General features: G+C 44.8%; 1 protein-coding gene across 1 annotated transcript in view; it reads right to left on the minus strand.

Moving 5' to 3' along the window:
• Window positions 1-14,636, minus strand: part of TUBGCP3 (tubulin gamma complex component 3) — a 370,876-nt gene that overhangs the window by 142,531 nt on the left and 213,709 nt on the right. Inside the window, exons 10-11 of the mRNA XM_085622213.1 lie at window positions 5,270-5,402; window positions 2,678-2,844 (exon numbers count right to left, since the gene is read on the minus strand). Of these exons, the coding sequence (XP_085478339.1) occupies window positions 2,678-2,844; window positions 5,270-5,402 (300 nt within the window). The remainder of the gene's footprint in view (window positions 1-2,677; window positions 2,845-5,269; window positions 5,403-14,636) is intronic.

Raw genomic sequence — 14,636 nt, forward strand, 5'->3', positions numbered from 1 at the left:
GCTCGAGGACGAAGGTCTTCTGGGTGCGATCACCACTTGGAGAGGTAAGTTGGGATGTTGGTGGTTGGTTAGGCACCGTCGGTTGGACCACCCAAGGCCGTGGGGAGTCCGGTGCAGGGGTGCCTTTTTGGGTCAGATCTTCTTACCAGCTCCTGGTCGTGGTGACCAAGGGGGGGTAGCAAGGATGCACACTTGAAGGGGCATGTGCTCAATATAGGCAGCTAAGGAGTTTGCAAAACCCTAAGAAATAGAGAAAAGCAATCTGATAAATCAGAGAGGCTTAACAGAGAAAGAAGGCGGTGACTGGTCAAGGAGAATATTGGTGAGAACTGCTGGGTCCATGTGGTGTTGATGATGGGAGCAGTAAAGGTAAACTGTATGTGGAGAGGAATAATGAGAATGTTTAACTCTAGTCATGCAGAGATTTGAAGACGAACCAGATGGATACTTAGAGGTGAATAAAGCAAACATAGTCTTTATGAACTTAATGATTACCACAGATAATTTGCAGCAGCTGAAGGTGTTCTCTGGACAAAGGTTACTTGTTGAGTTGGGGAAGACTGGTGAGCTTGTTTGTCGAAGTACAAGTGGTGGAAAGTTTTAAGAGGATGGCTGACTGAAGGAGAGAAAGCTGGAAAGATGTGGATTAAGTAGAAGAGGTTAAGAAGGGTATAGAGGAGGTGAGCAGGAAGCTAATGGAAGGCAGGCCAGGACAATGAATTAGGGTATGCAACTGTGGTCAAGACTTTGATGGTAAAGATTGGGCTCCATTGGGGTATTGCACAATGAGGAATAGGGGAGATTTAACAAACTAACTAAATGTGAATGGACTTTATTAGCGATACAAAACCCAATTAAGTTGGTGTACAAAAAAAAAGACTGATGGCAAAGTTGCTAGATGGGTTCGAAGATTGTGCGAGTGATGTGCTGGGTTGGGAGAGAAGAGATCAGAGTCCAGAACTGTCTTTGAAGGAAAGCGCAGTTGAATGTGATGAGGCTTTGGTGGTACAAGAAACAACCATGGTTTGGCTACTCTGAGAACCAGAAGTGATTATTGTAGGTTGATAGGTGGTCCGATTCTTCTGCTATCATTAAATGTGAGTGAGAATTTGGGGAGATAGCACAAGTTGGGGCGGGTGGAAGGTATGGCTCGAGATGTTACAATACGGGGTGGGGGATATTTATGGTAATAAGAAAACAATGGAATGTCTGACACACTGTCTCCTACAATGGTATACAACACAATTGTAAACAACCTATTGAATACTGAAAATTGTATCCATTGGATAACTGCCAATAAAAAGATATTTTTTCAAAAAACAAAAAGAAAAATTGTCTTTAGAGTGCAGGAGGGGTGATCCAGGGCTGTATATGGAGGAGAGGCGAGAGTAGTTGTGCAGACAGGGTAGAAGGAGTAGAGTGCTGATTTTAGAATAATAGAGTCTAGAAAAATGACGTGTTGACTGCAAAAGCCTGAGTACACATGATGGCTAAAGGTTAAGAAAATTGGTGGCAGTCAATGAGAATGCGGTCTTTGTCGCCGGAGACTTAACTCCATGTTGGCCATTGTGATTGGGCTTTTCACTGTAGGGAGTGTCGGAACCAGTTTGGGGCCTAAGGTGCAAGCAAGGTGTAATGGAGTTGAGCCCTGGTGGTTGGGGACTTTTACCAATAATGCCCCAGGGCTGACATACTAGGGCACTGCAGCCTAGGAGTCATGTAAACCATTTCCACACTGGATTCTCAGGGTAGCAAGTGTAAGATGTCTAGGGCACCTCAGGGAGATGGTGTAGAGACTAGAGACTCAGATGTTAGTGAAGCAACAAAAATAAATGCTTAACAGTGCAGTGATTTTCTTTATAGAAAAGGAGAAGCTTCATCTTATGCTATATTTTGTCAGAGGCATCCAAAAACGTTTTACTGGGCACTCGAACCAAATACTCACAAGAAACATGGAAACCTGCTACCAGTCACCATACATATCACACACATGACCTACACAGCAGGATGTCAGCGCAGGGACTGGGCATTAAATTTAAGTGGACCTTTACCCATATGAAGCTGGTGGGCACCACACTCACACCCAAGACAGGGATAAAAGGTCTTTTTAGTATGATCACTTAGAGAAAGGGAGTTCTACCACCACAGCTTAATGTATATATCCCAAGGCATGGACAGTAGACCCATGACGAGTAGAGAATGTACTTTGTGAACCCTACCCATCTCAGAGCCAGGCCCTTGGTCTCAATCAGCTACAAGCCCTAGGCATATGCATTTATGGAGGACTACTGCGCATGCAGGGCAGAAAAGGCAGCAGCTGGGGTTACTCCAGGCATAGGCGTATGTCTCTATTAGCATGCAGGGGACATTCCTGTCCCAATAGGTTGGGTGAAGCTCACATTTCTGGGTATGTTTTATGGTTATAAAGATGAACCGCTTTACAATTTAGGTAAAATGAACAACAAAGGCTGGAATAAAATGCAATAAAATGATAACAAAAATGCCCCAGGGCTATTTGTTTTTATGTTAGATGGTCGTGCCATATGACTCTAGTATAAAATAAATTAACAGTAAAGGAGTTCATCAAGTTCAGAAGTGGCAACATTTGTTAAAAACTTGTATATTAACAATTTGATGTCAAATGAAGTAACCGATCAAACGTTTTAGAGTTTATTACCTCATGATATGTATCTTCCATCTCTCCATCATAGATCCAGCCATTAAGGAAATTCAGAATAGGATGAGACACCAAGCCCAGAATGTGCTGTACTAATGATCTCATATACGGATCCCCAGTTTTAGTGTAAGCATGGACAGCAGATGCCAGCTCCCCACCTTTCCTTCCTACAGAAGGGATAAGAGAGTCCATTAGAGAAACACAGATGCTCATAATAGATTTTGATGGACATTTGGCAACAGAACATTTCAGAAATCTACCAAATACACAGGACTGAGAAATGTTGACCACATGCTTTCAAACAGAAAAGCTTACAACATTATTTGAAAGATTGTCCCAAAATGTTCTCTTTTAAATGTACAGTTTGCTTATATATCACAGTCTGCTTCCAAGAACAGATTAAATTGTTAACTGATCCTTTGTACCTTAAATATCAACTGTATAAGGCAAGGCTACAAACCATGAATATCGCTGAACATACTCAGTTGGTTGTCTCTCACTCATTGCTTGCTTCTTATTCAATGGAATTTCGTATCCATCTTCGGTCTATCCCTCCATGGAGCATTGTCAATTTACTCTTACTGCTCACTTTTGGGTTTACTTATTTCGTAAGTCTTAAGCACTCAAAAGTGTATGTGTTTTCAAGCTGTCTCTTTAGTGTTGCTCTCTTACCCATGTACTTCTCCACCACCTGATCCATGTTACTCTTTTCCTACTGCTTCTCATCTTCACCCCGCCGTCCGTTTTATTTCCATCCCTACCCAGAATTACTTCTCCCACCCTCTACTGAGTTTCCTACCACCCCCCCCCCCCTCCCCGCACCCGGTCATCCGTGTTTGCTCATCCCCCAAAAGTGCTTCAATTTACAAAAAAAAAAAAAAAAGACCCCCAAAAAAATGCTGTAGGCGTGCACGAGTGACACTCGCACCTACAAAATGACAATTGCTTACTCAGCACATTTTTTTGTACGTTTGTTTCCTTTAGCCATGCAGCACAGAATCTGGGAGGCTGTACAGCATGGCTAAAAAACATGTTTTCTCCCAAAGTGAAGACCTATTGGCTTTGCCAGTGCTTGTTCATTTTAATTATCGGCCGTGTCAAAAGCGTTGCACTATACTAAGTGGTTCTGAGGCACCACTTGTTCAGCCTTATATCTATCACACAAAAGCTTGGTAAGTAGAATTTATGTAGCATCTGGCTCACAGATTCTAGCAGGAAGGCTGTTTTTCCTTCCAGAAAGATATGTGGTAGGGTGTATATGGAGGAGGTACTTTGTTGTTCGGAGTTGGAGAGTTGACTCATTTGCCGGCTCCAATCTTGAGCTAATTTACCCTTTGATCTGAGCCACAATTTTGTGTTGCATTGAGGTACTTTGGTGCCAGAGGGTGTTGGCAGTATCTAGTGCTCTTTTCTCATCAGCAGATCAATTGTATTAGAGAGTGAGCAATCGGAGGTCTTGTAATACGTATTTATAGCTGTCCACGTGCTCTTAGTGCAAATAAATAGTTTTGTTCTTTCTCTCATGACGCAGCTTCTGAATCAGGTGACCATTTTGAACATTATTTCCTGTTTTGTTACTGGGATTTAATCTGACCCACAGTTGAGACAGTGTTTCCAGCATGTAAGAGGTAATAAACCCGAACTTGATGAATTGCATTTTACACACTGCACAAAGAGGACCTTGCATCTCTGATGGACAGCACTGATCAAGCAGTGACTAAAGGGTGAGTACCTGGAAGGGCTTAATCTAGAACAGGAAATGAGGTGAGCAAGCTGACCTGCCCAAGTAAGAACTAACACCAAAGGAACCTTTTAGTCCATAATTTGCAGCCCCACAAGGGATTTTAAATTTCAGCCCAGGCCTTGAAGTAATGTCCTTTTGGCTGTTGCAGACTGCCTTCGTTCACAAAGATTTGAATGAAGACTTGGTAAACTGGGATAAAAAAAGACCATTAAAGCCTTTTTGTGAAGTGAGTAAGATTAGCAGTGACTAATTTATTAAACGGTATCAACCCTGGCAGGAACTTAAGTCATAGAGGTGAGTCTTTACTCAGTTGAGTACAAACCGGCCAGTTGGGGTGTACTGCTATTTCAGAGAAGTTAATTGTTGGTATGTTTTCCTTTTAGGATGCCATGTGGCTTGCTTATGACAAGGCTGCATTTCGGTCTTGTTTTGGTTTGATTTTCTGTCTCATTCCCCTCCCCCCCCCCCCCACTCCCCCCTCCCAACAGTATCCTGTAATTCTGCCCCACATTCTTTGGGGGAAATGGGCCCAGGAGGTTAAGGGAATATGTGGTTCATCGTCAGTGTGTCCCCAAGGCACAGAGCACGTACATTGCCATCTCTGCGTCTACCCTGGGAGTTATAGCATTGACATTATTCCAGGGTCAACTGGAGAACTGAAGGAGTTAGGTTTATGATTATGGTATCCACCCCTCTATTAAGAAGAGGGTTAATTTGGTTGTGCTATTAATGGATCATTAACGGTCTGCTACATGAGCATTGACAATCACAGACCTACTGCCACATTAACAGTCAAGATTAAATTACGGATGCTATTAGTAGATGTACAAAATATGCATAATACGCACCTTGGCAATGGTCTACAAGGGCTGCAAGTGTCTTCAATCTTATTTTAGGATCGTATGTCCATACTAGAAGGCGACGAAGTGTTAAACTACTCTCCACTCCTAAATTCACACCCTGATCATCTTCAATCTGTAACTAATCAAACAAACATCCAGAATTAGGACAGAAAGTACTCCTGCTGAATTAGTATTTTGATTGCAAGTATTCGAACAGTACATGTTACAGTCTCACATCTAGAATACACTACTGTGTCATAAAATAAGTAATCTCTAATGCACAAGCATATTTATATATGCAATTTAATATAGCCTGTACATTACCCAAAAGACAACAGAGTATATGCTCCTAGGCAAAAGACAGCGTAGCTAGTATTGATTTAATCTCATAATCATAATTGAATAAAGAATTTCCAGTGTATAGACCATGAATTACATTTATATCAAATTTTTATTTTTCAATAAAATGAATTATAGCAGTTTAAAATCAATTTAAAAAAAAAGACGTTAAAGGAGTTGACACCCTTATTTCTAAAAAGTATGTTACTATATCAACATATATCTCATTTTACAAAATATCTTGATACATTGGTATATACAGAATACAATAAAAAGAAGAACAAATTTGTGGCAGAGGATAAGTCTTCCAGGCCTGGCTGCCGGGAATAGCTCTCGCCCACCTCAGTGCAACTTGTTGGCACCAGGTCACTCTCTTGTGCTCTGGGTGTTGCAGGGATTCTGCACAAACACAGAACTATGCGCAGGATTATAGGACCTTGGTGTATAGGGACTGGGTCTTCCTATCACCTTAGTACCCACAAGCCAAGGACCGACGTGCGGTAGTGTCTCACTTGCTCTCCTACTCACTCCCTGAGAATCAAATGATTAGATGCCCCAGAACACAACACTCCCAGATATCTCAGGAATCGTGAAACAAGACACACTTTGGTTCACACTCTTGTACTTGTCCAAGATCTGACAGACACTAATCAGTTAAAAATATTTATTTTAACTAACGTGCCCCAACATGCAGTATACGTGCCACAACAAGCATGAAAATGCATAGTACAAATATAGTCAGCAAAGCAGCTAGTCCATATATCATGAAGGGAGATGTCATCATGGAATGACAATGGAGAAAAGACTATATAGTGCCTAACCTCCCTCCCCTTGCTAAGAACAAGTATTATTAAATAACAGAAGATCTCTGGGCATTTTCAGCGACCCCCTACCTTAGCCTATAGATGGTATATCTACATCATACATCGCTCTTCTCCCTTGAAAAGTCCCTCTCCAAGTGTGTGCTATTTGTGTATTCTAATAAATCCCAAGTACATTTGTCTAAACAACTGCTGCATCGGTATGTTTTGTCTAACAGCTTAGGTCTGGCCAGAGCAAAATAGCAAGGGGCATTGTTGTTCGACCTTGCACATAATGTTCCGTGAAAATCCCAGGAACATACAGAGAGCGAACACAGTGATGAGTTCTCATGTGAAAGCAGCCATAGTAATTATTGGAAAAAATAAAGACATTTAGTAACGTGCGCAAAGCAGCAGGCAGGCTGCAACGTGCTCATGCTAACTTAGTGAAGACGACAATGTCCCTATGGGCCACGTGACAGGGCCATGCCTGGTATCGCTCTCTAATACCACCACGCCACACTGCTCCCCTGCACGGACTCGCCGAATCTCCTTTGGACCCAAGTAAACCACCCTTTGTGACGCCTGGCTTATTTTTCCCGTCCGTGCTCCCGCAGAGGAAGCTGTGTTCTGTATCTTCCCGCTTCCCTCTACCGATAGGGCTTGCTGTGCTGCATTTACACTGTAGCAGCTCCCATCCCCCTGGTGACAATCAGTGGCCTCCATTACTTTGGTGCTGGGCCAGCACTCTGCAGCATCACCTGGTCACTGCTTTGACACTATTGGTTGTTAGAGTCGCTGGACTCCACCTGTAACCATGCTCTAGCCGCTCTGGTGCGCCCCATCTTGTTCATGCTCAGCACTGCCCTGTGCGCCCCTTGCTGCCAAGACAGACTGAGTTGCTACAACTTTGATTTTGCCCTGCACATTGTTGAGCTGTAGCGGGGGCCACCCCAGTGACTTTGGCCCTCCCCCTTCTCTAACTCACAGGACAGGGTGACATATCCTTCCATCAGTGATAGCCTCTGTGATGTGAGCTACACCACTTCTTGGTTGTGACAGATCGCCCGAGCATCTGGCAGGCAGCTCCAGGCTACCCCACAGTACTCCAGTAAAGCATCAAGTGCAACCATTGCACTGAGAGATTACTGGACACAGTCACTCATGATGGGGGGCTTACGCTCTGCTGCCCAAGATACACCCTTGGATCTGACATCGACCTCTACTGTGTCAGCCAAAGATATTTCACTGCTGGAGCCCCTCCCCCCGATTGCTCCATGTCACTGCGTGATAAACTGTACACTGTCCTAGAGGCTACTGGATGCACTAGGACGTCTCTAGAGAAAAAGATAGACAATGTCGCTACACATCTCACAGTGCTACATGCCGATCATCGCAAACTAGTTCAGAGAGTAGGTTCAGTGTAAGAGACTCTTGCCGACCTGCAGCCAAAATCTCAATGCATGGACTCCTCCTTACACATACTGTTGGAACAAGTCAACGTCCTGGAGCAAAGGCCCAAGGATGCGGAGGGAAGATCTAGGAGAAACAATATCCGCATTGTGGCCCTCCCGGTGGAGGCAGAGGGTCAAGATGCGGTGAGCTATGTGGAGCAACGGTTGCGTTACCTGCTTCCTCCAAATGCCTTGGAGCAGCATTTCTCTGTTGAACAGGGGCACTGTGTCCCTGCACAGAAGCCCCTACCTGGCTTCATCCCTCGTCCAATGGTGCTCATATTACTGCATTTCCACAACAGGGACTTCGCCAGGTGGTTGCGAGCAGAAACACAAACTTCTTTGATTACCCAGATAACGCATGGTGGTGGTTGGAGATGCACGGACCTCATCCGGCCAGATTACTGCAATCTGCCATTACAAAAGGCTGCGCTTACAGTAGAGGCCACCGCCGTAGACGCCGCCTTGGGTCGCAGCATTCTCCGGCCCCAAGGCCGTTCAGATCTGGAACAGATTATCACGGAGAGCCGCCGGGTGCTACAGCATGCTGCTGCCCTTGCTGAAGCAACGCAATACTCAAGCCCTGTGGAGGAATCACTCCGCTCTTGAATGAATGAATGAATGAATGAAGTGAGTTTTATCATGCGCAGACTTAGCCCAATGGGCGTCAAGGCGCCTAAATCAAATAATGCAGCTCGCAGATCAAATCAGTAATCTCTTAATGGTAAGCCTTGCTAAAATACCACGTCTTAAGGGCCTTTTTAAATAAACCAATTGAGGGAAGGATTTTAACCTCAATTGGAAGAGAATTCCAAAGCTTAGGAGCAGCAACAGAAAAAGCTCACGCTCCCCATCTGGCTAGTCTTGTGCGAGGCACTACCAATTGAGATAAACTAGCAGATCGAAGAGATCTAGTGGGGATGTAGCGAGTAAGCAAAGACCCGAGTGCATCATCAGGACCAGCCACGAGGGCTCTGTATGTAAGGCAAAGAATCTTAAAAAAGACTCTATACTGAACAGGGAGCCAATGAAGATCTCTCCTAGCAGTCGTGGCTGAAGATGCCAGAGGAAGGGCCAAAACAAAACGTGCTGCAGCATTCTGCACAATTTGCAGTCGATGGATAAGGCCTTTGTTGGACTCCACATATAAGGAATTACAATAATCAAGCCTGGAGCCCAGAAGGGCGACTGCAATCTGCTTACGGGCATGAGGTGAAAAATAATCACGGATCCTATTTAGAATCCTGATAACACCCCAGCAAGTGGCCATTGTCCTATTTACTTGGGGCATCATAGAGAGTGAGGTGTCAAAAACCACGCCGAGATTTCTGGCTGATTGGGAGGGGGTGGGGCAAATACCGAGGGATGAGGGCCACCACTCGCCCGACCAAACATCTCGGTCGTTCCCAAAGACCAAGACCTCTGTTTTATCCCCATTTAACTTTAGGGAGTTGATGATCATCCAGTCTGCTACCAGCTGCATACAAGACCTAAAGCTAATGGCGGATGTATGGACAGAGGAATGAGCCAGTGACACCATGATCTGGGTGTCGTCGGCGTAAGACACCACCTCCATCCCCTGCGATTTTACTAGTCTGGCAAGGGGGGCCACATAGATGTTAAACAGGGTCGGGCTCAGAGCCGACCCCTGTGGCACCCCACATTGCAATGACTTGGCAGGGGAGAGAAAGTTTCCGAGCTTCACTCTCTGTTCTCTACCCAGAAGGAAAGAGTTGAGAAGATCCAAGGCCGATCCAGTAACCCCTGCCTCCCTGAGCCGAGATGTTAAAATGGCGGGGGACAGGGTATCGAATGCGGCTGTAAGATCTAAAAGGACCAATATTGTGGTTTGGCCACAATCTACTTTGCGTCGAATGTTGTCTACTACAACAGTGAGTGCGGATTCAGTACTATGGTACTTTCTGAATCCATGCTGTGTGTTATCAAGATACTCACTGGTCTCAAGAAAGGTAGAGAGGTGGGAATTGAGATGGGCCTCCAGTATTTTTGCAGGGGCAGGAAGTAGGGAGATAGGCCTAAAATTTTTGAGGAGGCCAGGATCCAAAGAAGGCTTCTTAAGGAGAGGCTTGACAATAACCCTCTTCCAGACAGATGGAAATGAACCCTGAGATATAGCCCTATTCCAGTGACGAAAACTGCACTGCCACCTGGCAGTCTTGACTGGACCCAGCACCCCCTCCCGATGAGAGTACACAAACGTCTGAAATCATTATTTGACTTGCTCAATGTTCTGTCCATTTTCTCATACAGTTATGTTGGGATTGTGGCTAATTAAATATGCCTTTTCATCCCACAGGTGTCTTTCAACATAGGCCCCCATATATTCTCTAGGTGGCATATACAGGCACCCCAAGCCCACTGATAAGATTGGTTCTGATTGTCTTCTCTGCAATTGATGACTGTATTGGACTGGTAATTATTATTACTCCCAATTTGAGGTTTGTTGGTTCTTGTGTTCCTTCCTCCCCCCCCCCCCGCCCCCACACAGACATAGTGTTTGTTAGATAAATAAACGCGTTTGTTTGGTTTGGGCGGCACTTGTTTGGTGTACTGCTCATATGGTATTCATGATTTCCTTTTTCTCCAATATGTTCTCTTGGGCTAAATCTGGTCTTTTCCCATTATCCCCAACCATGTCTGACCCAGGCCTCCCCCTTGCTGCCACCCTTCTCACCTGGCAGCCCACTGCATTTAGGTATTTAGAAATCCAAATCTATCATTCGCCCATGGATTTATTTGACAGAAACTTGACGAGTGCGGTCACATCGCTGCATGCCCAGATGGCCTTTTGGAAGAAGTTACTCTTGTCTGTGGCGGGCTGAGTGGCTCTGCTAAAGATGGTTGTGCTCCCTCGCCTCCTATATTACTTTGTTAATCACCCGTATACATACGCGCCTCCTTCTTCTGTTCCTTTGACGGCGTGATCAGGGACTTCATTTGGAGTACCTTCTGATACTGCGTGGCACTCGCAAAGCTTCATCAACCCACGGACTGCGGAGGACTTGAGTGACTAATTTTGAGCAATATTACTTGGCGTCCCAACTTCAATGGGTGGCACGATGGCTTGCTTCCTCTAAATTGCCTGACACCGCCAAAGTGCTACCACCCTGGAACCAAGTCAGAATCTTTCAGCTATTCCATCCATGCGCCAGGCCACAGCCACCCAAGCCCACACTCCTATTAGATACACATCGCTGCTTTCGACGCAGCCTCTATCTCACACGTCAGACTAGCACCTATGCACCAGTTTTGGTCCTGTTGGTTATGCCGCACGGACCACACTCTACCACTAGGGTGGAATTATCTGCCTAGCATGAGGCCGGGATCCAACTGGTAGGCAATCTCTATAGAGACAGGGTGCTCTGGTCTTCCGAGTCACTGGTAGAGGAGGATTGCCTCCTTCCTGGACAATTTATCCCGCACACCTCACTTGTGGGGGCACTGACATTGCTGGGGCGATTCGACCTGTGAAACCCCTATGCACCTTACTGTACAGTGCCTCCATGTTTTGGGGCAGGGTAGGTATTTGGTTCGCTGACTGGCTGATTCTCTATGCTAATTGAAACCGTTCTCCGACAGGGAAAAAACTAATCTTCCCGGCACTAGATTGCGTTAAAAAATGATAAATCTTTCAACAGATTACTGATTCCAGTAGGTTTTTATTTTTTGATAGTTAATTTCTCATTTCTTTAATCGATTTGCATTATTTGCCTTTATAATGTTGATTTCACATTATCTTTGCTTATCATCATTAAGCTTCACATGATTTACAGGGTCCCCAATGCATTTCAGGCCTTGCCATTCATCAGGGGGTATTGCCTAAAACAAAGAAATACCACGCGTTTTAATGCTTAATCCAAGACCTGCATAACGGTATATTACAGTGTTCACAGCACCCAAGTGAAAACTTTAGATGAAGTGACTCTGGGAAAATAGTATATGTACCTATCTTTGCATTCTGTTATCTGTAAACAAATTGTTTCCGTGCGAGGTGCATCACGAAAGTGACGTATTACCGTGCCGAACATCATTCGAGCTAAGCGAATCGAAACAATAAAAAAAAAAAAGATCCTTATAGTAGTGCTTGTGAACATGCAGGAAAATAATAGTCGTGGCATCGAGTGTGTTCTAAAGAAGGTGTGGTAATCGTACTCGGCATCATGTGGAAAGGATGGAAATAGCTGCAAGTATTCAAGAGAAAAGTATACACGCGTTCAACTAGTGGCTACATGTATTAACAATAAGCCGGAGCACTTAAAAGATCGTGCTTCGGGTACTCTAAACCTAATGTAGTGCGAATGCCGCATCTCGTACGTGTTGTCTCCCATTCCTGTGAATCCGCGTAATGGAAATTAAGTCTGTCGCCAAGAAAACTAGGGAAAGTGTACATTCCAGGTGGAGTGAGAACCCGGATTCTCTATGCTCACACCCAGAGCCATTACATACATCCCTTTGTGGGCGGTGGGAGACAGACCTCAATCGCCCCTGCACAGACGAGTCCACTCTGTCGGAAAGTCCTCTTCACATTCTCCGTAATGCCCAAACCAATTTGATTCAATTATACATTGTACACAGGGCATACCTCACCCCAGCCAAAATAAAAATATATTTTTATCATACAGATGCGGTCTGCCCCAGGTGTAAGCTGGTAGATGGGGAACTCCTATAAATGCTCTGGGCCCGTCCCCACTTACAATGCTACTGGCAGGGAGTGATGGGTCACCTGATTCACTGTACTGAGAGTTCTCGCGAATACATGGGAGGTGTGCGTTTTCAAACTATATTGTAGGAGCAAGAAATACAAGGTCACATCCTGGTTCATTGATTTGGGACTATTATTTTCAAAAAGACTAATCACCCACAGATGGAAGTCATCCAACCTTCCGCACCTCAAAGCCTGAATTCAGTCGTTCACAAACTGGATTCAGGCAGAGAAAGCTGCCCGTCACAGAGAAGACAACTTAGGACTTATCAAACACCCCCTAGCTACCAACTGGGATGCCATTACAGCCGATTACACACTGCTATATCTGATGCTTCCACAACTCCAAATGTCCAGCTGGCTTGCAGCGAGAAATGGGAGAAAGGACGGAGTGCACTTCCCAATAAGTCGAAATCCCCGACACACCCCTTTTGGGTGGTCCACATCACCAACCAGTATCAAATCAGATGGTAGAGATCAAGGTGACAGATGCATAAACCTGATTAAGCAACTGAATACATAGTAGCAGTTAACAGAGGGGTGGGATTCGATGTTAGGGCCAGCATATTAGTTAGTACAATTACCTTTTGCTGTTCTTGTTACACTTTTTCGGACTAGCAGATTGTATCCGATATTGGAAACTTGTCTCCTGTGAAAGCTGCACACCTCTACCGGATAGCGACTCTCACTTGGATTAATTTCGATAGACTGGATAAATGTCTTTTGCCGGTCTCTCCTAATTTGTTCCTACAAGTAATGTGCTTGATATGCATGGTCTACATACTGTACTTCTATATGCAAAGTCCTCCTGATACTGCTGTTCTTGCCATCTAGTAATTTACCACTGTTAGTAGGTACTGCAACTGTATTATGTAATGCAACATAAAAAGGCAATAAATAGATTTAAACAAAAACCAAGATACATCCTTGCGGCTTAGGTCACATACAAATTCCTCTGGAGTGATAGGACCAGAAATAAATAATGAAGAACTACTTCCTGAACAGGAAGAAAAGGGGCAAAATCATCGGTGTAGTTAAAACGAGGAAGCAAAACCAGTTGCCAGGTAAACACTTCAAATAGTGCTTATAATGACATACAAGTAATCAACCAGTTAATACATTTGTGAAATGTAGTTCTGTCTAAAAGTAAAACCTTTGCAATTAAATTGGATAGGAGATCCTTGACCAAAGGTTTGAATGAAGTTACCTGTAACTACAGTTCTCCAGCACAGCAATCTTTCCTTGAATGCTTGAATCATTTACTGTTGTCGAGCTGGTAGTTCCACTGTTACATTACAATAGAAGTAACCCAAATGTTCCATAGAAACACAATGAAAAGCATTCACTTTAGTACACTCTTCACCTCATCGTAAAGCTCACAAAATCCAACCAGTGAGGTGTAAGCACACTGAACTCCACTCCCCCACAGAGAAAGGTACCTTGGATTTTCAATAGCACAAGCGTCTAAAGGATGGCCACTATATCCCGCACGGTAAGAAAATGTGTCTGCAGTCCACCAAACCCACACAGCATACGACTTCTCCCGACCCCATGAGACACCAGAAGGGGTTGGATGAGATGACCAGACACTAAACAGCCTGGATTTGGGAAGCAGCGGAACAAAGAGCTATTCTGAGGCCACAAAACCATGCTGCCTCATTTAAGATGCCAGCCTGATGACCCAAGCGAGCAGAGATTGAGCAGCTCATAGCCATAGCAAGGAGCCTGCAGTATCCCACACCATAACTCCCCAAATAGCATTCGAAAGTGAGCGGACACGGGGGCTGTGGTGAAATCAGGGGTCAGGTTCCACAGTGCGCCCCGCCCCTGAGGGGTGTCAGAGATGGCAGCAGAGACAGAGCGACAACCTCCATGAGGGCCCAGCGGGAAGGCGTGGGCCCACAGATACGTGGCTGTGGCATGGCCTGCTATGTGACAAAGAGGTGAACCTCTTTAGTGTACAAGCCCACTAACCAAGGCCAAACGGGCTATGGAGCGTAGACGTTGCCGCTGGTCAACCAAAGAGCTGGAGAGGTCGATTTCAACTATAGAGTAGG

Source organism: Triturus cristatus, chromosome 8 (assembly GCF_964204655.1).
Source record: "Triturus cristatus chromosome 8, aTriCri1.1, whole genome shotgun sequence".
Taxonomy (NCBI): Eukaryota; Metazoa; Chordata; class Amphibia; order Caudata; family Salamandridae; genus Triturus; species Triturus cristatus.